General features: G+C 50.7%; 2 protein-coding genes across 2 annotated transcripts; one reads left to right on the top strand and one right to left on the bottom strand.

Annotated features, from left to right (window-relative positions):
- The first annotated feature begins 9,096 nt into the window (after positions 1–9,096).
- Positions 9,097–9,483, top strand: LOC136489305 (uncharacterized). The gene has a single exon (XM_066485988.1). It carries the CDS (start codon positions 9,097–9,099, stop codon positions 9,481–9,483), a length of 387 nt encoding a protein of 128 aa, XP_066342085.1.
- Positions 9,484–17,904: 8,421 nt separating this feature from the next.
- On the bottom strand, positions 17,905–21,034 carry LOC136489304 (vesicle-associated protein 2-2-like). Its single transcript, XM_066485987.1, has 6 exons — positions 20,986–21,034; positions 19,326–19,396; positions 18,942–19,023; positions 18,258–18,376; positions 17,995–18,168; positions 17,905–17,943 (listed from the first exon to the last, which is right to left on the bottom strand). The coding sequence occupies exons 1-6, from the start codon at positions 21,032–21,034 to the stop codon at positions 17,905–17,907; spliced, it is 534 nt and encodes a 177-aa protein (XP_066342084.1).
- Positions 21,035–22,132: the final 1,098 nt, after the last annotated feature.

Here is a 22,132-nt window from a genome sequence, read left to right as displayed (position 1 = left end):
ATATGCTTCCAAGGCCGCTGAATTTGAAGAGCAAGCGAAGGAGGCATGGAAGCGAGAGGAGGAGCTTCTTCACTTTGAAGATATAGCTTCGCAGAATCTCATCAACATTGACAAGGACGCTGAGTCACAGGCTTGCAGCGTTGGCAAGCTGACAAAACGCCGCGATGAGATGAAGAGCTATCTGACTTGCTGCACATCGGGGAAGAGAACAAACGTGCTCAGATGGGGGCGTACTCCAACGAGCCTGCCGGAGAGAAATCATCCATGAAATAGAGTTTGGGATTAGACATCAATAAGTGCAGGGCCTTGAAACATCGGCGCCGTAGAGATTTCTTTTAGCATGTATCAGGCTGTTTAGGGTCAGTTGGAGTCGACGAGTAGACTTTTGATTTGTTTCCTTTTTTACTGCAAAGGGTCATATGAGGGCACTATCTGTGCATGGTGCGCCCTCAGGTCATTAAGACAAACATTTGCTTGAACAATTCTGTAATGATCATAGCGTTTGATCATCAGAATGGAGTCCATTTTCTGGTCATGTTTCATCCCTTTTTATTTCATCTGATCACTGAATGTATGCTCATATGTCTTGCTCAAAGTCAGCAAGTATCTTTTTTTTTCTTGAATTGCATGCCTGTTTATGACTTGCATAGTTGCATCTAAAACGTTTCTCAAGCTCTGATGATGACCGTGATCAGCATGCTAATGACGTGCATTGAGGTCAATCACCCCGAGCCGTGTTGTGACAGAGAGCCACGGCCACATATGCGGAGCGTCATCGAACCATTCGTCCGTAACGGCTGCAGCTACGCATGTCTTCAAGCTTTATTGTCAGGGTCGATTGCTATTGTGGCACAAGCTGGATTCCTCCTGCCCAACGCCTCTTCTTGTATTCACCGTCGTCTAGTGACAGAAAAGCGCAATACTCCTTGTATTCACCGTTTAGTGACAAAAGCGCAATAATCTAATCGTATATATATTGCACCGTCTTAGGCTCTTAGCAGTTTGTATAACGTCTGTATAATGTCGTCTCACGGGACATCTTAACAGCGTTATTAGTGTGTACAGGATTAATGCCAACATCCTGTCCTGTCAGGCGCAGCTGCCTTGGAGCTGCTGTAGACGGCGCCCTGTAGATGGATTCCTCTCCGGCCTCCTGCCTCCCGTGCGGTCGTAGTGCGGCGTCCTCCCAACCGCTATATGGCGCAAACGCACGCTGCTGCCGAAACAGCTGTCGGCATCTGTGGCTGGCATCCAGTCCGGAACCTAAACCCGACGGAGTGTCCCCGTTCGGCCGGCGCATCCCTCTCTGGTGGCCTGAATGCCAGCGTGACGAGGAGAAGCCGATCTCCACGTCGACGCCTCGTGCCAGGCGGCGCCAACTACCAAGTCCTCCTTGAGGATGACGGTTCTTTATATAATAGGCAGGTGCTAGGGCGTCGAGAGTGAGAAGGGAATCCGCGCGCCCGCCGCCACGGTGCACCAACCTGAATATCTTGGCGACATCGTTTATTTATTCATCGGCAAGAAAGATAAGCACCTTGTACTCGGCAAACGGCATCGCGGTCGCGGCCGGGTCCTGATCCGTATTACCGTATGGCGTCATGCCCCCACATACTACATGTTCACATGGATATAGTATACACAACCATGCATGGATGAACACTGCATATATAGCCGCGCACCCCCCACTCCGCCTCGCTGCTGCCGCCGCGCGCTCAATATCCAGCGCCGCTACCTCCTCAGTCCCGCCCATCGCGTGCCCCACCCGCCTCTCGCTCCCGCACGCCGTCGCGCGCGACGCCTGCCTCTGCTGACCCCATTCTTACCATCCCCACCTCTCGGCCCCTCTCACGCCCGCTGGCAGCAGAGCGCCTCCCCAGCCCCATCGTCGTCGCGGGGCACCGCTGCTGCCCCTGCCAATGGCCGCTAGGCGCACATGCCGGGGCGCCTCAGGTCGTCCCTGGCCATGCCAGGAGCATCCACAAGAGCGGTCGGTGCTGGTGGTGCTCGCACGTCGCCGCTCGCCACTGGCTCCCACCTCGACGGCCGGAATCGATCGGCCCTAGCCACCTCTCCCCTATGTAGGAAATATATGTTTCAAGTGTTTCATATGTTTCATAAGGATGTTGTAAAAGTAGATCGGGATATTGCACATGTTGCATATGTTGCAAGTGTTTCAGAGGTATGTTGCAAGCGTTTGTTCAAATGTTTCATACATATGTTGCAAGCATTTTGATCTAGATGTTGCATATGATTCACACATGTGTTGCATGAGTATGTTCTAATTGTTTCATCTGTTTCAATCTTATATTGCAGCAAGTGTTTTCATGCTACAAGTTGCAAGTGTTTTATTTAGATGTTGTATAGTTTTCACACATATGTTGTAGATGTATATTCTAAATGTTTCATCTGTTTTTGACGTATGTTGCGTTCAATTGTTTCATGTTGCAAGTGGTTCAAGTTGTTTGGAGGGTCACGGGGGCGCAGTTAGTGATGGGTGCATGGCCTTGGCGCTGGGGGTTGGGGCGCAGCGAGCCGGTGGCCGGCGGTGGGGCGTGCTGGGTGCCAGTGATCAGGGCGCGCGGCGCACCGGGGGCCTGCAGACAGGGTGTGCTCGTCCTCTCCTTTCATCCCGGTTCCTGGGTCTTGCCGGCGCAGAGGGAGAGGAGGGGGTCAGGGGGAAGGAGCGACAGGCGCAGCACTACAGTGCAAGAACGCGTGGTGCGCGTACGGGGCGGGGCGAATCTAGGCGGATGGGAGCGGGCTGCACAGGCGTTCGGACGTCCGGACGCTAGCCATATGAAACTCCATCTACCTAGCTGGCTAGCTATCCATCAACTTATTTCTCTTTTGAGCGCGTAAACAAAGCATGCACATCTGCATTACTTAGCTAGCGTATACAAGTCCATAAGACTTGCTAGCTTCCTTTCCCTATACATGAAGAAGCTTGTGCAATATTAGCTTCATTATTTCTTTCTTCACCTTTTCTCTGAAAGCACACACGATCGATCATGCATCCTCACCATATTTTATATATGAAGACAAGCCTCAACTTGCTTCTTCTTACCTTTCCATTCATTTCTCATTTTCCTTTATTTGTCTTCCTATAATTAGCGCATGTGAATATACATTCGCATATTACCATATGAGACATGTACGTCATATACAAGCCCATGCAATCTGCTAATTTCTTTTCTTCTCTCCAAATACAAATTGTTCATTGATAGCTCACACATATATATGAATATATACATGCAAACTGGCACAACTTTGAACAAAATCTCGCCGAACATGCATCTGCCTGTAGAACGATCGTGAATTCGTGACTTTCTTGGAGTTTCGGTACACTGTTGTGTGCCACTTAGGCCAGGATATTAGACTCATTATTATAACTACATAAAATCCATGCCTTGAACGAAACCAGGTGTAAATAGTAACAAAACAGATCAATATATACCGATTCAGGACAAGCGAATCCAGCAAACTGTAAAAAATAAAAGCTTAGGCAGATGGAAGAAGAATCCCAGGTTAGTCTACAAGGCAGCAGGCATCATTTGAGTGGTTCTATAGGACCCAAAAAAAGAAACTGTTCTATACACAGGCAACTGGTAGTTTGGCACTGCTGTTATGTGCAAAACCATATGAAGTTTGGAGCGCAACTGCCATGTTTATGAAGTTTGGAGCGCAACTGCCATTCAATTCTCTTGCAGATACGAAGCATCCTGAGTTCCGAACTCTGTCGGAGCAGGTAACCATGTAAGATACAAAGAAGCGCCACGAACACCACAAAGGGCAAGCAGAAACGCTGCATCATATTAGAAATAATATAAGCAAAATATGACCAATATGTAATAACTAAAGCCTAAATCAAAGCAAATTCAATGATGGTAAAAGAGCAGTTTCGACAGTGAGAAGTTTGCAACAACCATTCGGTTAATATGATAGTCAAGACAGTATCTTCAGTGCTCAGTTTCAAACATGGATAAGATATCAGGTGACTATCAGTCGACCCCCCAGATCTAAACGCATAAATTGGGAAATGAATGCATCAATAAATTTTGGTTGTCAGATTCTATTAGGGGACCTTTTTTGTTAGGATATATGGGGACCATGTTAGTATATTAAATTCCGGATGGATGGCTCCTCCAGCATCTGGTGCAAATGCCTCTAGCAGAAAACATGGCACGAAGAATCTACCAGAACCAGTGTGGCTAGAAAATGTAGCCACTTTCATTCATTGTGACTATAAATGTGTTAGTTTGCACCTACAAATTTCAGGCCAAACAGTAACAGGATGGGAATTGGGAAGGGGGTTGTGGCTAAAAGGCGTTTAGCTTTTTCATGCTTCTTACTTGTCAGCCAACCTAAAAACCCTATGCTTGAATACTCTTTCTTTTAAGCAACAGTATATATAGTTGTTCTACATTTTGCAGATGGTGATATAAATATTGATGAAGTTCAAGACGTACCATTCCTCGCTGTAGCCTTATTATCATCTTTTCAGTCTACGAAACAGAAACATATTAAAGTATCTTCACCATTTAATGAAAATCTAATCCTGATACTTGTTCAAGTAATGGAAAATATCCCATGGTGTTCAGCTTACCTCTTCCAATTTTGATTCAAGATTGTTGAGCTTTGATTTCAGATGCTGAACATCTTCTGTTGCCTGGTACATATGTAAAAGGACAAAGTCAACACATTGCTGTACAAAAAGAAAAACGACAAAACATCCCCATGCAAGTTGGGAGTTTTGGCTGGGCTCTTAGTGTGAGATGGCTTTGGCTTGGCAAAACTGAACCAGAAAGACCACGGAGCGCTCTCCCAGTCCCAGTTCATAGTTGTGCTCATGCCCTGTTTACTACTGCTATACATTCGAAAGTTGGTAACGGTGCTTCCACAAAATTTTGGACTGACAGATGGTTAACTGGATGCTCCATCAAGTTGTTGGCTCCCTGCCTTTTTGCTTGTGTACCTAAAAGGAGAGCTACTAGAGAACTGTACAGGAAGCTTTGACAAACAACAAGTGGCTCGAGGACATACAGGGCCACTACTCGGTCGTGGTACTCTCAGATTTCTTGGACATTTGGGATTTGGTACAGGATGTGATCTTGCAACCGGAGGTCAGAGATACCGACAAATGGCGTTTTGAAGCCTCAGGTGAGTTTTCTACCAAATCAGCATAGGCCTTCTTTCATGGGTGAACCTATTTTGCGCCGAGTAAGCTGATTTGGGGGACATGGGCTCCAAGAAAATGTATATTTTTTCCTGTGGCTAGTTGCTCACAATCGTTGTTGGACGGACAGACAAGCTCGCACGACAGGGCCTTCCACATCCGGAGCACTGTCCTCTATGTGAACAGGAAGAAGAGACGATCAGTCACCTTCTATCGGCATGCGTATTTGCCCAGCAGTTTTGGCATAGACTACTAAATGGTTTTGGTCTTCCAGATGTTACACCACCACTCAACAGTACTGATTCTACTCATGGTGGCAGCAGGATTGCAACAGTTTGTGCACTGGCGCAAAGCGTGGTTTCAACACCTTGGAAGTTCTTGGGGCATGGACTATTTGGAAGACAAGGAATGATGTGGTGTTCAATGGGTTCGCTCCTAAGGTTGATAGGGCCCTCCTGCTCGCGTGGGAGGAAGCTAAACTCTGGATGCTTGCAGGGACAAAGGGGCTAAGTGCTGTGGTCGCTGCTAGGCTCCCTGTTTAGAGTTTGTAGTGGCAGACAGCCAGTTGGTCGTGTTGTTGTGTTTGTAGGCGCGTGTCGGGACCAATACTAAGGTATCCGAAGAGGAGCTAATGGTCATCAACATTGATTCATCGGAGCAGTTAAGAGCGCGACTACATCTCCAACTGACCTCCAGGTGCGCGGGCTCCGCCTCGCCCGACCTCTGGGTCGGGGGCCCCGCCTCGCCCGACCTCTGTGTCAGGGGATCCGTCTTGCCCGACCCCTCAGGCACGGCTCCTGACGGAAGCCCGTACCGCCGCCAACCACTACAGGCCAGAAAGTACAACCCAAGATCAAACTTCTGGCATCGTGCAGGGAGTGGGCACATCTCAACATGGCCCGTGCCCGCGACATGTCACTCCAGGGAACTCACATCACCAACAGTGACGGATACGTGGTCACTATGATGCCTACTCCCTGTACGGCCGCTGAACAGCACGTTGGTTCGCCGCGTTGCCCGCCGAGACGGAATGGGACGTCATGACCCGCTGATAATGCCGGGGCGTGGCATCAGCGGCGAACAGGCGCCCGGCGTGGAGCCGTCCCTGTCATCATCTGCAGTGTCGGCGGGACCACATAAAGGAGAAGAAAGGCCCGGCGGTCCTGGAAGCCTTCCTCTTCTTGGCTCTTCTCTCTCTTTCTCTCTGTGTAACCTGCTCTTTCCCTTCGTCTATGAAAGGGGAAGCAGGACGCCCTAGGAGAAGGGACGGCGGTTCACCACTCTACACGGCTGTAGACATCAAAACACACGCCCTAACACGCCTTAGGAGCACACGCACATCAGAGACTTGGGACATGTCCCTCTTTCGCTTTTTTGTAACCCCTACTATAAACTTTCAGTACTAGTAACACGAGCAGCAGCGATGAACTAGACATAGGGACTTTCTGCCCGAACTAGTATAAACCTCGTGTCATCTAAGCACACCATTCGAGCCGGACGCGTAATACTAGAAATTTACTAGTTGGTAACTCGAAACACCGACAGTTTGCGCACCATGTAGAGGCTTTTTGCGCGTCTTGACGTCCACATCAGGCCTCGGATGGCTAGTCAAGGCGTCAGCTGGGTCCTGGGCGCGCACGTGCGCTTCGGGAACTTGGACTTCATCGTCACGACGGGGGGAGAGTTGGTGCAGGCTCCCGTCGTCATCCAACCTCTTCACTCCGCCGGCCTCGACGCGATCGCCGAGGCGCTTGAGGAGCTGCGGCTGCAAACACCAGAGGCCCGCGCCCTTGGGAGCGACCAGCTTCTCGGTTTCGATTACAGGAGGCTAGAACACCAGCTCGACGCCTTCCTGGGACCCCAACCATCCCCGGAGGACCTAGGCCGCCTCACCTTCTCGTTCACCAACGTCATGACGCAGCTTGCCGGAAGAGAGCCGCTTTCCCCAGAATACCTCATCCAGCATGCCCCGACAGCGCTCCCATTCGGTCTGCGCAATGTCGCTGAGACCGTTGGCCACCTTGTGGCGCAACGCACGCCCCCATCCCCCACGAATGACGAGTTCATGGGGATAACCGAATATGTTGCAGAATCTTTCCACGACCTCCTCGCAGGAGAATCGGAGTCGCCCTCCAACTCTGACTCCAGTAGGAGGAGCCATCACCACTCTCATGAATGTTTTATGGCAGATACCCCTGAGGGGTACGTCGAAAGCATCCACGAGGGAGAGGCTACCCCAACGAACAGCTTCAACGACAAGGTCGAGGGGGATGCAGGGGGCCCCACCTCACCTGCGGGTAGAGCAGCTGAAGGCCCGGCACCAGGAGCTCGAGGAAGCACAACTCCAGCTCGAACAGGAACGCGCGGAGCTCGATCAAGAGATCAAGCGTAACCGAGACGGTGGATGTGCGCGCACCGTGGCCCGCGACGTGAACCAGAGGATCATCGAGGAAGATGAAGTCGTCCCACACTTCACCCGGGCAAGCTAGAACATCGCTGCTGCGGCGGCCTTGCTCCAGGGGCTTTCGGGCCCACAACACCCGAGAATCATCGGGCCCATCGCGAGATTCGCACTCTACTCGAGCATGCGGCGGCACAATAGGCCGAAAGCTCGCTGTCCCGACGACACGAGCTCGATGCTAGCCAGCGCGCGCCCTTAGAGCAACCCAACAGGGACGTGTCTGTCCACCAGACGCAGCAAGGCGGTAGGCCGTGCGCCGCGGTCCCGGTGCATGAGCGTCTCGGCTTCCACTGTGACGCGTGCGACACCCTCGATGCCCGTAGGTGTACCCTTGGCTATCACCCTCGTCGAAGCGGACGCTACGATAGCGGCGAGGACCGAAGCCCGAGCCCCGACTTGCTGGGACCTCAGGCCTTTGGCCGACACATCCTCAACACCGTCTTCCCACCACGGTACCGACCGGCGACCAACATCCCAAAATACTCTGGGGAAATGAACCCCGGACTGTGGCTCGAGGATTATCGGCTTGCTTGCCAAGCTGATGGAGCGGATAATGACGATTTCATTATCCGCAACCTTTCATTGTTCATGGCCGATTCGGCACGAACGTGGTTGGAACACCTTCCGCCCAACCAAAACCAAAGTTGGGTGGACCTAAAAGAGATCTTCGTGGGAAACTTCCAGGGCATATACGCACATCCTAGGAACCCATGGGATTTCAAAAATTGTCAACAGAAGTCCAGGGAAACTCTTCATGGGTACATCTGGCGCTTCTCTAGGCAATGCAACGAGCTGCCCAACGTCACCGATACCAACGTCATAGGAGCTTTTCTGTCTAGGACCACCTACGAGTCCCTAGTTCACAAGCTAGGATGTAAGGGCCCGTGAACCACCAAGGAGCTCCTCGACATTACCACCAGCCATGCCTCGGGCGAAGAGGCGGTCGAGGTGATTTTTGATAGCCTCAAAGGCAAGGCAAAGCCGGATGAGGACGTCGACGAAGGCGCGTCCAACCGTCCCAACAAAAAAAAGAACAAGCAGTGGCGCGAGGGCTTGCTCGTGGCCACTGCCGACTACAAAGGGGGTCGGAAGCCCATCAAGGGTACCCCAGACCACTTCTAGAAGCTGCTCGAAGGGCCATACTCGAACCATGCTTTCCCCATCAAGCACCTATACAAGGATTGCATCCTCATGAAGTGGTTCTTGTCTGGAGGCTCCAACAAGGGGGAGCATAGGAAGGAGCCCAAGTCGACCGTAGACGACGCCGAGGGGAAGGACGGTGGATTTCCGGCGCTGGATGGCTGCCTCATGATCTTTGGAGGGTCGGCGGCCTACGACTCCAAGCGTCGCTAGAAGCTTGCGCGCCGTTCCTACCTTCTTTTAATGGTCGAAGTCTGCCATAACCTTTGATCAGACCGACCACCCAAAAAGCATCCCACAGCCGAGAGGATATCCGCTCATGGCCGACCCAATCATTGGCATGAAGCGGCTCACCAAAGTGTTGATGGATGGAGGCAGCGGCCTCAACATCATGTACGCTGAAACGCTCAACGCCATGGGCATCGACCGAGCGTGCATCCAGCCGATCGGGGCGCCTTTTCACGGCATCGTGCTAGGAAAGCAGGTCGTACCACTTAGACAGATTGATCTACCCGTCACCTTCGGGGATCCAACCAATTACAGGATGGAGACCCTTACCTTCGAGGTGGTCGGGATCCACGAAACCTATCATGCCATCCAGGGACATCCATGCTACGTGAAGTTCATGGCCGTCCCCAACTACACCTATCTAAAGTTGAAGATGATGGGTCCACGCGGGGTCATCACCATTGGCACCTCCATCTAGCGCGCCTACGAGTGCGAGGTCGAGTGCTGCGAACACGCCACGCAATTATCGCCTCCAAAGAGTTTGCAGCCATCAGGAAGGAGATCGTCGAAGAAATGCCCAAACCTAAGTGGTTGGCCGGGTCTTTCGAGCTTGTAGAAGGTGCCAAAGAGGTCCTCATAGACCCTAGCGGCTCCGAGGGCAAAGTGGTGCACATTGGCACCACGCTTTCCTCTGAATAGGAAAGCGTGCTCGTTGATTTCCTCCACGCTAACAGAGACATCTTTGCGTGGAGACCCTCGGATATACCAGGCATTTCGAGAGAAGTCATTGAGCACACCTTGAAGCTCAGGCCAGGCTCCAAGCCGGTAAAGCAGCGCCTACGTCGCTTCGACAAGGAGAAACACAGGGCCATCGGTGAAGAGATTGCGAAGCTTTTGGTGGCTGGGTTCATCAAGGAAGTATACCATCCTGAGTCGTTAGCCAATCTCGTTCTTATATGAAAAAAGAGTGGAAAATCAAGAATGTGTGTTGACTACATGGGTCTCAACAAAGCGTGTCCAAAGGATCCGTTTCCTTTGCCACACATAGACCAAGTAGTCAACTCGACCTCAGGGTGCGAAACCCTTTGCTTCCTTGATGCGTACTCCGGGTACCATCAAATCGCGATGAAAGAGTCCGACCAGCTCGCGACGTCTTTCATCACCCCGTTCGGATCATTTTGCTATGTCACAATGCCATTTAGCCTGAAGAACTTGGGAGCTACGTACCAACGCTGCATGCTCAAGTGTTTTGGGGATCTCATCGGGCGGGTCGTTGAGGCCTACGTGAATGACATCATGGTCAAATCCAAATGGGCTGACCAGGTCGTAGCCGACCTAGAGAAGACCTTCGCAAAACTCTGAGCAAACGGCATTAAGCTCAACCCTGAGAAGTATGTTTTTGGAGTCCCAAGGGGTATGCTACTAGGTTTTATTGTCTCCGAGCATGGCATCGAGGCCAACCCGGAGATGATCTCGGCCATCACGAGGATGGGCCCGATTAAGAACACAAAGGGGGTACAGTGAGTTATAGGGTGCCTCGCCGCGCTCAGCCGCTTTATGAGGCACTTCGATGGATCACTGATGAAGAAAGGCGCCGGCACGGGGCTGGTCTTCGTTTCGCCCCTCGGGGTACGCATGAAGTACATGGTTCGCATCCATTTCCCCTCCTTCAACAATATGGCTGAGTATGAGGCACTCATCAATGGCCTATGCATCGCCATTGAGTTGGGTATCTGATGGCTCGAAGTCTGAGGTGACTCCCAGCTGGTCATCGACCAAGCCATGAAGGAGTCAAGCTGCCACAACACCAAGATGTCTGCATATTGTCGAGAAGTCCGCTAGCTAGAAGACAAGTTCGACGGTCTCGAGCTTAGTCACATTCGAGGCGTCTCAACGAAGCGGCCGACGCGCTGGCAAAAACGGCGTCCGGCCAAGAGCCGGTGCCAATGGGCATCTTCGCCAGTGATCAATACAAGCTCTCGGTCTGCTACGAGGAGCTGGAACAAACCGGTGACGGGCCACCTGCCCTAGGCTCAGGGGCTAACCAGCCGGTGGCTCCATCTGACCCTAAAGTCATGGAGCTTGACAAGGTTCCAGCGACAGAGCCTGACCCTTTGGCCGACTAGAGGACGTCCTACCTTGACTACCACCTCTATGAGGCCCTGCCGATGAACAAAATGGAGGCTCGACGGCTCACGCGTCATGCCAAGTCCTTTGTCCTTATTGAGGTTGAGCTCTACAGGCGAAGCCACACCGGGATCCAGCAACATTGCATTCCCATCAAACAAGGGAAGCAGTTGCTGAGTGATATCCACGGTGGGGTTTGTGGGCACCATGCCACGCCTAGGACCTTGGTCGAAAACATGTTTTGACAAGGCTTCTACTGGCCGACCGCAGTAGCTGATGCTGAACAGATTGTGCGCACCTGTGAAGGGTGTCAATACTACGCTCGATAGACCCACCTGCAGGCCCAAGCGCTCCAAACGATCCCCATCATGTGGCCATTCGTGGTCTGGGGGCTCAATCTGGTCGAACCTCTCAAGAGGGCGCCCGGGGGCTATACGCACTTGCTTGTCACCGTAGATAAGTTTACAAAGTGGATAGACGCTCGACCGATCTCCACGATCAAGTCCAAGCAAGCCGTGATGTTCTTCCTTGACATCGTCCATCGCTTTGGGGTCCCGAACTCCATCATCATGGACAACGACACATAGTTCACCGGAAAGAAGTTCCTCCGATTCTACGATGAATACCACATCCACATCGATTGGGCCACCATGGTGCACTCCCGCATGAACGGGTAGGTCGAGCGTGCAAACGGCCTAGTCCTACAAGGCTTCAAGCCTAGGATCTTCAACTGGTTGAACAAGTTTGGCGGACGATGGTTCGTGAAGCTTCCTGCGGTGCTCTGGAGCCTAAGGCTGACCCCTAGCCGGGCCACCGGCTACACACCATTCTTCATGGTCTATGGTTCCAAGGCTATCCTCCTGACACAATTATGGAGCGTCGAGGGTCAGGGCGTACGATGAACAGGGAGATGAGGCGTCCCTTGAGGATGCCATGGACCAGCTAGATGAAGCACGCGACGCCGCCCTCCTCCACTCGGCCAAGTACCCGCAAGCATTGTGCCGGTACCACAGCTGTCGAGTACGGGGTCGGGCCTTCAATGTCAGGGACCTTGTGCTCCACCTCGTCTAGAGCAACAAGAACCGCCACAAGCTCTCTCCGCCGTGGGAGGGACCATACGTCGTCACGGAGATGCTCTGACCAGGCACCTACAAGCACAAGACCATCGACAGCGAAGTCTTCATCAACGCCTGGAACATCGAACAGCTACGTCGCTTTTACCCTTAATTTACGCACACTTTCTCTTATCAGTTTTGCTATCAACTCCTCGATCTTTAGTGACACCTGACCCCAGCAATGGCAGGGGGTCGAGCCTCACTCGGGGGCTGATAAGAGCATATCTATCCTTAGACATTCTCTACGCCCGACCCTTTATCACGTTAAGACCTAGAAGCGAGGGTCGCGGAAACAAACGCTGAGTAAAACTAGTTGGACTGCAAGAAACCTACACCCTAGCGGCTACGATATTTTTGCTCACCAGCGTGATTAGAGTTTTTTCCGCACCATGAGCTTTTTAGCCTTAACTTTGGAAAGAGTCGGTATGCGTTTAAAAGTATATCCACCTGGCAAACATTCTATGTGCCCGACCCTCTCTCACGTTGAGACCTAAAAGCAAGGGTTGCAGAAACAAACGCTGAGTAAAACTGGTTGGATAGCAAGAAACATACGCTCCAGCGGCTACGGCATTTTTGCTCACCAGCGTGATCAGAGTTTGTTCACCCGCACCTTGAGCTTTACAGCCTTAATGACAGAAAGAGTCAGAACGCATTAACCTTTTTATACAAAAAGGGAGAAGGTCTAAAAATATGTTTGGCTGTAACGAAATTTAAGAACTTGTCCATTTATTACAAGTTCGCCGCCTGGATTATCTACCAAACTAATTTCTTGGGCGGGATGATCTCATCCTCTATCTCCATAGGTAAGTCATGTGCTTGCGGGTCACCCAAGTCGATCGGATGGCTCGGCCCGCTACCGAGAGATGGGTAAGGAGCAACAGGATGCCACATGCGGGTTACGCCAACTCCATCATGAACAACGGACCCAGATTCCACTTAGACATATCCGATAAGAGCTCCCCGAACCCGTCACTCGAGCCATCGAGGTAACTTTACCAACCCCCACTTTACTTTTCCAGTGCATGATCATTCATTCATCCATTCTCATACATCCAAGCATCACATATGCAATTATTGCATCACAATGCTTCGCGTCGCGTCATGAAGCGGTAGTCGTCTCATTCTATATGAGCGGCGACCGACTGAGGTTCGAAGGCTGACCCGCGAAGGGCTCGAGGCCACCTCGCGTCGAATAGAGCCAGGGGAGAAAACGCAGATGAGCCCAGCGGCCCTTGCTCGACTCGCTCAGAAGCGGACATGCTCATCTCGACCTTCTCATTCGATCCTAACCTCGAGCCATACCCATAGAATCTCCATCGAGGGAAAGCCAGCGGGCCACCTGAGTCGGTCTCTAGAATGACTCAGGCATCTGTCAGGAGGTAGGTTAAGGAGTAGTGGAATCCAACATGAGGGCTACGCCGACCCTGTTATGAATGATGGACCCAGATTCCACTCTGACATGCCCATTAGCAAGCTCACTGAGCATGACACTCGAGCCATCGAGGCAAGTGACGTTAGCTCAACCCCTCCGGTTGCGGAAACCGCGAACAGGGTGACGATCACAAAGACGAGCCAACCCTCAACCAGACCCCGCTACGCGCGGGGGTTTGAGGAAAGTTGGACTCGCAAGGAGACAAAATGCATGGTCGCAGAATGATGGCTTGGATCCTAGGGAGGGGGTACGAATGAAAACTAAGAATAACGTTTCTAAAACAAAAAAAATGCTTTCTCCTACCAGTTTCGCTATCGTCTTCTCAATCTTTAGTGAAACCCTACCCCGGCAATGGCAAAGGGTCGAGTCTCACTCAGGGGCCAATAAGGGTATATATATATACCCTTTCTAAAATAGTCGCCATGACCAACCCCTTTCTCACGTTAAAAACCTAGAGGGAAGGTTTGTGGAAACAAACGACTGAGTAAGGCTGGTCGGACTACAAGAAACTTATGCCCCAGCGGCTATGGCACTCTTGCTTACCAGCGTGATCAGAGTTTCTTGCCCGCACCTCGAGCTCTACAATCTTAACAACAGGAAGGGTCAGAGCGCTTTACCCCTTTTTACACATAAAAAGGGGAGAAAGAACAAATTTGTTCAATCGAAACGAAAGAACAGACTTGTTCAAATGAAACAAAAGGGATGGAACTTGTCCGCTTATTACAAAAATGACCACCCGACCTATTTAACTAACGAGCCCCTCCAGGGGAGATCTATGCCTTCTATCCTATCCACCAAGTCTTGCGAAAGGGGAGCCACCGCCGTTTCCATCTCCTCCAGCTCATGAACTTCATAACCGAGCGCGTAGCCATGGCTCATCGCCTCTAGATCAAAGTTGTCCCCATAATGAGACTGAGCAATCCTCTCGAGCTGGTGCACCCGAGCCGTGATCTCGATGGCACAAGCTACGAACGAGCTGGTCCCCTTCGACCGCACCACCTCAAGGTCATCGCAGACCACTATGAGGGCGGCACTCAGGATACCGAGCTCGTCACTCTCCGCCTGAAGATTTCTCCTCACCTCGACGAGATCCATAGCCAGCCCAGCAGAAACACTCTCGACCTCCAGCTTCTGGGTCGTCTCCCTTTTGAGCTCAGCCTAGAAGGAGCCAACCTTCTGCTACGCATCATCGCGCTTTTGGCAGGCCTAGTCACGCTCTCGGAAAGCCTGGTCACGCTCCTTGCGAGCTGCACCGCATTCCAAGAAGAGCCTCTCTGCGGTTTGGATCGGCTCATCCCGCTCCTTACGCAGTCGAGCGACCGCCGCGGCATCCAGGCTCGCCATTTTCTCTAGGGCCACGAGCTTCTCCTCGGCCCCCAACTTCAGATCCCTTTCTTTCTCAACCTCGCCCGGAAGGTAAAGGATCCGCTGGCGGGCTTTGGCGTCCTTCTGGACCAACTCATCCCGCTCCTTCCTTCTGCAACCTCGCTGATAGGGCCTCAAACGCCTTCTTAGCCTTGTTAGCATCTCGATGGGCCTCGACCACCCACGACCAAAGATTGGCCACCTACTCGGCGAGGGGAGTCAGCTCGACCACCCTCTATTGGGCGGCAATGAGCTGAGCTGTCAACTCCCCGTGTAGTCGCGCCTCCTCAAGAGGCGGTCCTAGGCTTCCTTTCGTTGATGAAGGAACCGAGATTTCCCACTGCTGCGAGCTATAAGGTACTACAGGGAGACGATGGTCAGGATACAAAAAGTATATAGAGGAAGAAAAGGGCAAGAAGTAGGACCAAGCAGTACTCGACCGGAGGGAACAGCAACATCGCGCAATGCGCCCGTGACATGGTTTAGGGCCTCGAGCATGGACGCGATCCCTACATCGAGGCTCTCCCGCTCCATGCTCTCTGCGGCATCATCAAGGGTAAAAAGTGTCGACACCGGATCCTACAGATCCGTCCACTGGAGTAGGGGCTCGCCCTGCGTGGGCGAGCCGTTGCCCACCGACGTTAGGGTCTGGGATGACTCCCCGCCGGCCCCAAGCGCCGCTGACCCATCTTGTCATGACGTCCCCACTGGGACGCCCCCTTCAGCGATGGAAGGGGTCAGTGGTGCGGACGCGAACCTCTCTCCCAGCACCACGACTCCCGAGGACCCCTTGGCTACGTCCCCCTCCATCCAGCTCATGCCAGGCGTCATCGCTTGGGCCGCCGATGGCAGGGGTCACGCTGATGCTTTAGGCAATGCAGCTGTTGCGCCCGGCTGTGAACCATTTGTCACGGCCGCTGCCACCTCCACCTGTGCCAGCGGGGTCACGACCGGCTGCATCGCACCCGCCATGGTCGGTGCCATGAGCGCGGTCGGTAGCCCCGTCTGCCCTACCGTCAGCAGCGGTATCGCGGCCATCACTAGCTGCTCCACAACCTCTGAAGGCACCCCTTGAATGCCCGCGTCCGCCTGTCGCACAGAGGGCACAGGCGCCACCGTGGGCGGCGCCGCACCGGCCGACGATACGGTCACACTGGTGCCGCTCCGGCCCGAAATGGGCGCGACACCAGCCGAGTGCCATGGGCATCCCGGCCCATGTTCGAGTCTCGGTCAGATACGATCCATGGTTTTTCCTCAAAGAAAGGAAGAGAGCCCTCGGGACCGGTCAAATGGACTCGAGAACTATATTGATTGACCGTTGAGAATCTAGAGTCGGTCACCAGCGGACCCAAGCCGGACCCCTACGAACGGGATGCCAGGGCCCCACTCGGATTAGCCCGTTAATAGCTCACTGAGCACCATGATTCCTCCATAGAGGAAAATCATGGCACGGCTCAGTCCCTCCGTTTTTATCGGAAAAACACTTGAGGGAAGACGATCGCAAAGATGAGCCGACCCTCGACCTGACCCCTGCTACGGGCGGGGGCTCGAGGAAAGTTAGACTCGCAAGGAGACCGAACGTGCGGTCACAAAACGACAGACCTCCGTAGGGGTCAGAATTAGGAAAGACCTTTTCCGACCCACCAAATCTCAAGGCTATACCCCCGAGGGGTCCAATCACGACGAAAGGGAATCACTGTCCCTAGGACACGCCGTGGACCACAAAAGAAGGCAAAGGCTCTTAGAGTCCTCACATTCGGAAAAGCCTCCGATGGAGTATTCTACTCCTCTGCAGGCTTGGGGGCTACTGTCGGGGACCAATACTAGGGTACCCGAAGAGAAGCAGCAAATGGTCATCAACATTGATTCATCCGAGCAGTCAAGAGCGCGACTACAGCTCCAACTGACCCCAAGTGCGCGGGCTCCGCCTCGCCCAACCTCTGGGTCGGAGGCCCCGTCTCACCCGACCACTGGGTCGGGGGCTCCGCCTCGCCCGGCCTCTAGGTCGGGGGCTCCGTCTTGCCCGACCCTTAGGCGCGGCTCCTAAAGGAAGCCTGTACCACCGCCAACCACTACGGGACAGAAAGTACAACCCAAGGTCAAACTTCTGGCATCGTCCAGGGAGCGGGCATATCTCAACATGACCCATGCCTGTGACATGTCACTCCAGGGAACTCACATCACCAACAGTGATGGACACGTGGTCACTATGCTGCCTACTCCCTGTAGGGCCGCTGGTTCGCTGCATCGCCCGCCGGGATGAAATGGGATGTCACGACCCACTGACAATACCGGGGCGTGGCATCAGCGACGAATAGGCGCCCGGCGTGGAGCCGTCCCTGTCACCATCTGTTGTGTCGGCGGGACCCGCATAAAAGAGAAGAAAGGCCTGGCGGTCCTAGAAGCCTTCCTCTCCTTGGCTCTTCTCCCTCTTTCACTCTGTGTAACCTGCTCTTCCTCTTCGTCTATAAAAGGGGAAGTAGGACGCCCCAGGAGATGGGACGGCGGTTCACCACTCTACATGGCTGTAGACATCAAAACACACGACCTAAAACGCCTTAGGAGCACACGCACATCAGAGACTTGGGACATGTCTCTCTCTCTCACTCGTTTGTAACCCCTATTACAAACTTTCAGTGCTAGTAACATGAGTAGCAGCGACAAACTGGACGTAGGGACTTTCTGCCCGAACCAGTATAAACCTCTTGTCCTCTAAGCACACCATCCAAGCCAAACGCGCAATACTAGAAATTTACTAGTTGGTAACTCGAAACACCGACAACGCGTGTTTAGTGCGGTCAACCCACGTGGCGTTTTATTGGGGTGAGTGTGTGTGTTCGTGTTGTTTGGCTTTTGTAGCCTAAATCCTCTTCTCTTGATGCAATGATATGCAGCTCTCCTGCATGTTCGAGAAAAAAGAAATTCCAGTCACAATTGGTGGAGCTTGTACCAGAGGGGCAGGAGCTTCATTTGCAACATCTCGCACTTCATTCTCTATATTTGGAACAGCTGGCTCAGTTTCATGAATTCCATTAGTTGGTTGCCCTTCGAGTGATTGGTGTGCACTAACAAGAAAAACTCTTAATTTGCTTTCCTCGGTGTATCTGCCAGGTTCTTTGGAGAACTGATAAGAAAGAATTGGTGAGCATCACAGTTACAACAAATGACATGAAAACAACACTACGCAACTAAAGGTTATAGCTAGGTGCATACAAAAGCAGGAACGAATAGCTTGTCAGATGTACCATGAGGAACAACGACTGTGGTCTGTACCAAAAAATTGTCTTTTAACTGCATGCCTGGTGGAGCAGTTAGGAGCCCTTGCATGGTAACTACATATATAAGTAAAAAGCAAACACAAATAGAATAAGAGGAAAGAATAATGTAGCCAATATAAGAAAGAAAACTGACGAGGTATACAAAAGACAGAAAAGTTTAATAACGACTGCCCTTGTACCAATAGCAAGCACAAGTGTTTATTTAATGGGCAGTGAAAGTAAAGAAGGAATCCACTTGTAATGCACATCAAACAAGAATCAGAATTACTACCTCCGGTCTGAAACTTATCACTTTAGCTTTATGCACACCGACACCGAAGCAGGACTGAATTGCCTATTTTTTTTCTTTACTTGAAAATATTATTGTGCTTCCACCTCTCAAACGCCAATACCTGTAACCACATAGTGAATTTTGGTGGAAAATGTTGCCTTGAAACTCCAAACTGACTCGCCAAAATGGCATCGGACAAGATGGCTATGACATATATCTCTTTTAACTTCTAACCCCCAAGTAAGCACAATTCTTAGAAGTAGGTTCATATGATATCAAAGTATTATCAACATGGTTCTACTTCAATAAACACAGCCATTATCAATAACAGTGAATGTGGTTGCATACCTGTGAATTCACATGTTTTCCTCGGAAGGATAACCCCGGTATTTGGATGAACACCGTATCTTTTAGGACATGTTGCTTTAACCTAGCCAATTTGAGGAAAGAGGAAAACAAGATCAGAATTTGCTCAAAACAAGAAGAGAACAGAATAGACAAGGCACAAGCAACAAAACATCTAGTTCTAGCTATAGCATCATCAGAAACCAATCACTTAATTGGATAATAGCTTGTACTTATCTACTCAACATTATATCAAGTAATGGATAATTGGATATTCAATATTTCGATGTCTACACATCGCATATCAGCCATTAGCGCGTGATTGGAGAAAGACTTGAGAAGAAAATAGGACTTGTTTAAGATGCTAACTCAAAGTTGTTGACAAACCTTAAAAGCAACATATTCGTTGGAGTTGTTGACTAGCTGGACAACACATGAACTTTGTTTCTTCACCTCAACTGAAAACAACACAGAATCGGAAAAAGGGGGTCAGATTTACATTTTAAAATAAAGAAGAACAGTTATAGAGGGCAGGGCTTGAAATGAAATGACAAAACTAGTGGGAACAAAATAATGCACTTTAAAGCATGATTAGAAGTCCAGAACAAAGATGTAGCAATGCAGAAATGTTAAAAAAAAAGGTAACCCTTGGATTCTGCGAGGTGATTAGATGTCCAAAACAATGCAGCAATGATTAAATGTTAAAACTTCTACTTCTTCTTAATGAAATACGTGTCCAAGGGCATGGTCATGAAAAAGAGTACAATAGCGAAGCTGACCAGCCCAACAATTTTAAGGTTTCAACATGCATGGTAGGTTAGGTATCTGTGATTGTTCGAGACAGTTAGATATTTCCTGTGAAAATCACAAAGTCCATTTGAACGCAGATATTTTGGCAAGTGTACTGTTACCTGCATTCACACAGAGACCAAAGCAAAAATAGGGATGGGAAAAACTCAAGTGCACTTTCTTATAGATAGATCAATAACATAATATTTCACTACAGGTCCCCCAACTATTACTTTTAGCATATTCATTGTGCCTTTTTTATTCTCTTCCCAAAAAACACTCATAGGACCATTTTTCACTTAATAGTGTAACCCAACCTTTTTGAGACAAAATCAGTTACAGCTATGATTGTACTCAATCCAGGTCCAGCCCAAGCGCACTGCAACACATTTGCAGTATGGATGCAAAATAATTTGTCAAGTTCATAAAGCTTAACACATTTCCCTCTCATCAAGGTCCTTCTCTCTCAAGTCTCAACACAATTAATATCAGGCGTAGTGTGAGCCATTAGTGCACTTTCATTCATGTTAACAAGAGCCAACAGCCAAGCAGATCCTTCCCTCCATCCTGCTGGACTTTACAACCACTCGCACCACAAAATCTACCTGTCTGTAACCAAACGAACAGAGTGGAAGCAACCAACTATAAAGTAATAGGCTGGAAGAAAAGTTACGGGCTCTACAGTCTACACTGTTACACATTACTGAAGAAGTAAGTAATGGTTGAAAAAGCCTAGGTTTATTGCCTCGATTGGATTTGGATCCTCTTAATTAAGCTCATGGAACCGTTACAATTGAGACTGAGAAAGCGGTGGGGGGAAATCACAAAAGTGGACGAAACCGTTTGCTTCCCAAATTGACAAGGGGTTTAGCTTGGCTGGCTCCTACTCCATCGAGTACATCGCAGCAGCAGGTTCGGTAGCCGATCCCCAAACCAAACGCAACAACAGCAGCAGTTCACGGGTGGCCGGGCTACCCTCTACGTCTATGATCAATTCAATTCAACGCACGCCACAGGAAACCAACAAATCGGCAAAAGTTAACTCGAATCATCAGACAGCGTCACGCATAAACCTTAGCTTGGCACGACACACACAGACGATTCGCAATCGCAACGGGGAGAGAAAACGTGAGCCACGCCAGCAACAGAACACGGAATCGAAGCAGACGAGCGCCCCCCCCCCCCCCCCCCCCCCCCCCCCCCCCCCCCCCCCCGACAAACACGGAGTCAGGCATTAGACAGCGGAGCGGGGACTTACAGGTGAACTGTAGCTCGTGCAGCCGGATCTCGACGAGGTCCTGGCCCATCGCCGCCGGCCGCTGCATGGTCTCGGCCGGCCGCCAGCAGACACGCCGCACCGACAGCACAACAAGCACAAGCGCTCCGGCCGCATGGTACTCGGGAAGGGGCTGGGCCGGCGTGGGTCTTGACGGACTCAGATGGGGCACGGGTGAAAAAGTTAATTAATTATAATATCCTCTCAAAAAAATTATAATGTAACAATATCGCTTTTTCTAAAAAAAAACAATATCGCTTTAAGATTTGTGCAGTTTATTCAAAGAGGAGCACCGGAGAGGTTCTACCCAATAACCATGTGTTTTATGCAGTTTCAACACATGAATTTTTTTGCACCATAGAATTAAGATCCAACGGCCTCCATCCTCCTTTTTCCTCTAGCCTTCTTCTACCTCCAGACTTCTTCTACCTCTAGACAATCACAAATCATAAGATCACAGATCCACAAATCCACATATCACAAGAAACACTTTTTTTTCTATGGAAGAACAAATCACAAATGACAGAGGAGGAAAAATCCTAACATGCGCAATTCTAATAGGCTGGAGCAGCCAGAGAGGTTGAGGTGGTGCACCAGCTTTCCATGTGCAGCATATGAACGGGGCAGGTGGAGTACTGACGACCATCCGGACAAGTCCAGGTGCCGCAATTTTATTGATCACCGGCGCATCTGGCAGTACTGGAAGGACGTGGGCAGATCTTCCAGCCTCGAGCAGCATGACAGGTCACAAGAAACAGGATGGCGTGGCGGGACCTGATGGGCGAGCTTGCCGGAGCCGGTGATCACCGGTGAAAAAAGAGAGAAAAAATCCATGTGTTTTTTTCCCCTAAAACACATGTGTGTTGTATAGCATTTCTAAAAATTTATCGCACAAATCAGAAACTTTCTGCAGCAAATTCACTAGATTCTAATTACTATCAATATAAAGTAACATCCATTGGTCCTTATATAAAGAGCTACAAAGGTGTGAGACAGGGCGACCCATTGTCTCCCATCCTTTTCAACTTTGTGGCTGATGGTCTTACAAGAATGATACTGAAGGCCCAATCCAATAATCTCTTTTGTGGGCTAGTTGATCATATCATTAGCAATGGCATTGCCGTGTTAC

The sequence above is a fragment of the Miscanthus floridulus genome, chromosome 10, assembly GCF_019320115.1.
Source record: "Miscanthus floridulus cultivar M001 chromosome 10, ASM1932011v1, whole genome shotgun sequence".
Classification (NCBI taxonomy): domain Eukaryota; kingdom Viridiplantae; phylum Streptophyta; class Magnoliopsida; order Poales; family Poaceae; genus Miscanthus; species Miscanthus floridulus.
Note: the sequence above shows the minus strand (reverse complement) of the source record. Positions and strands in the feature narration are given on the sequence as shown.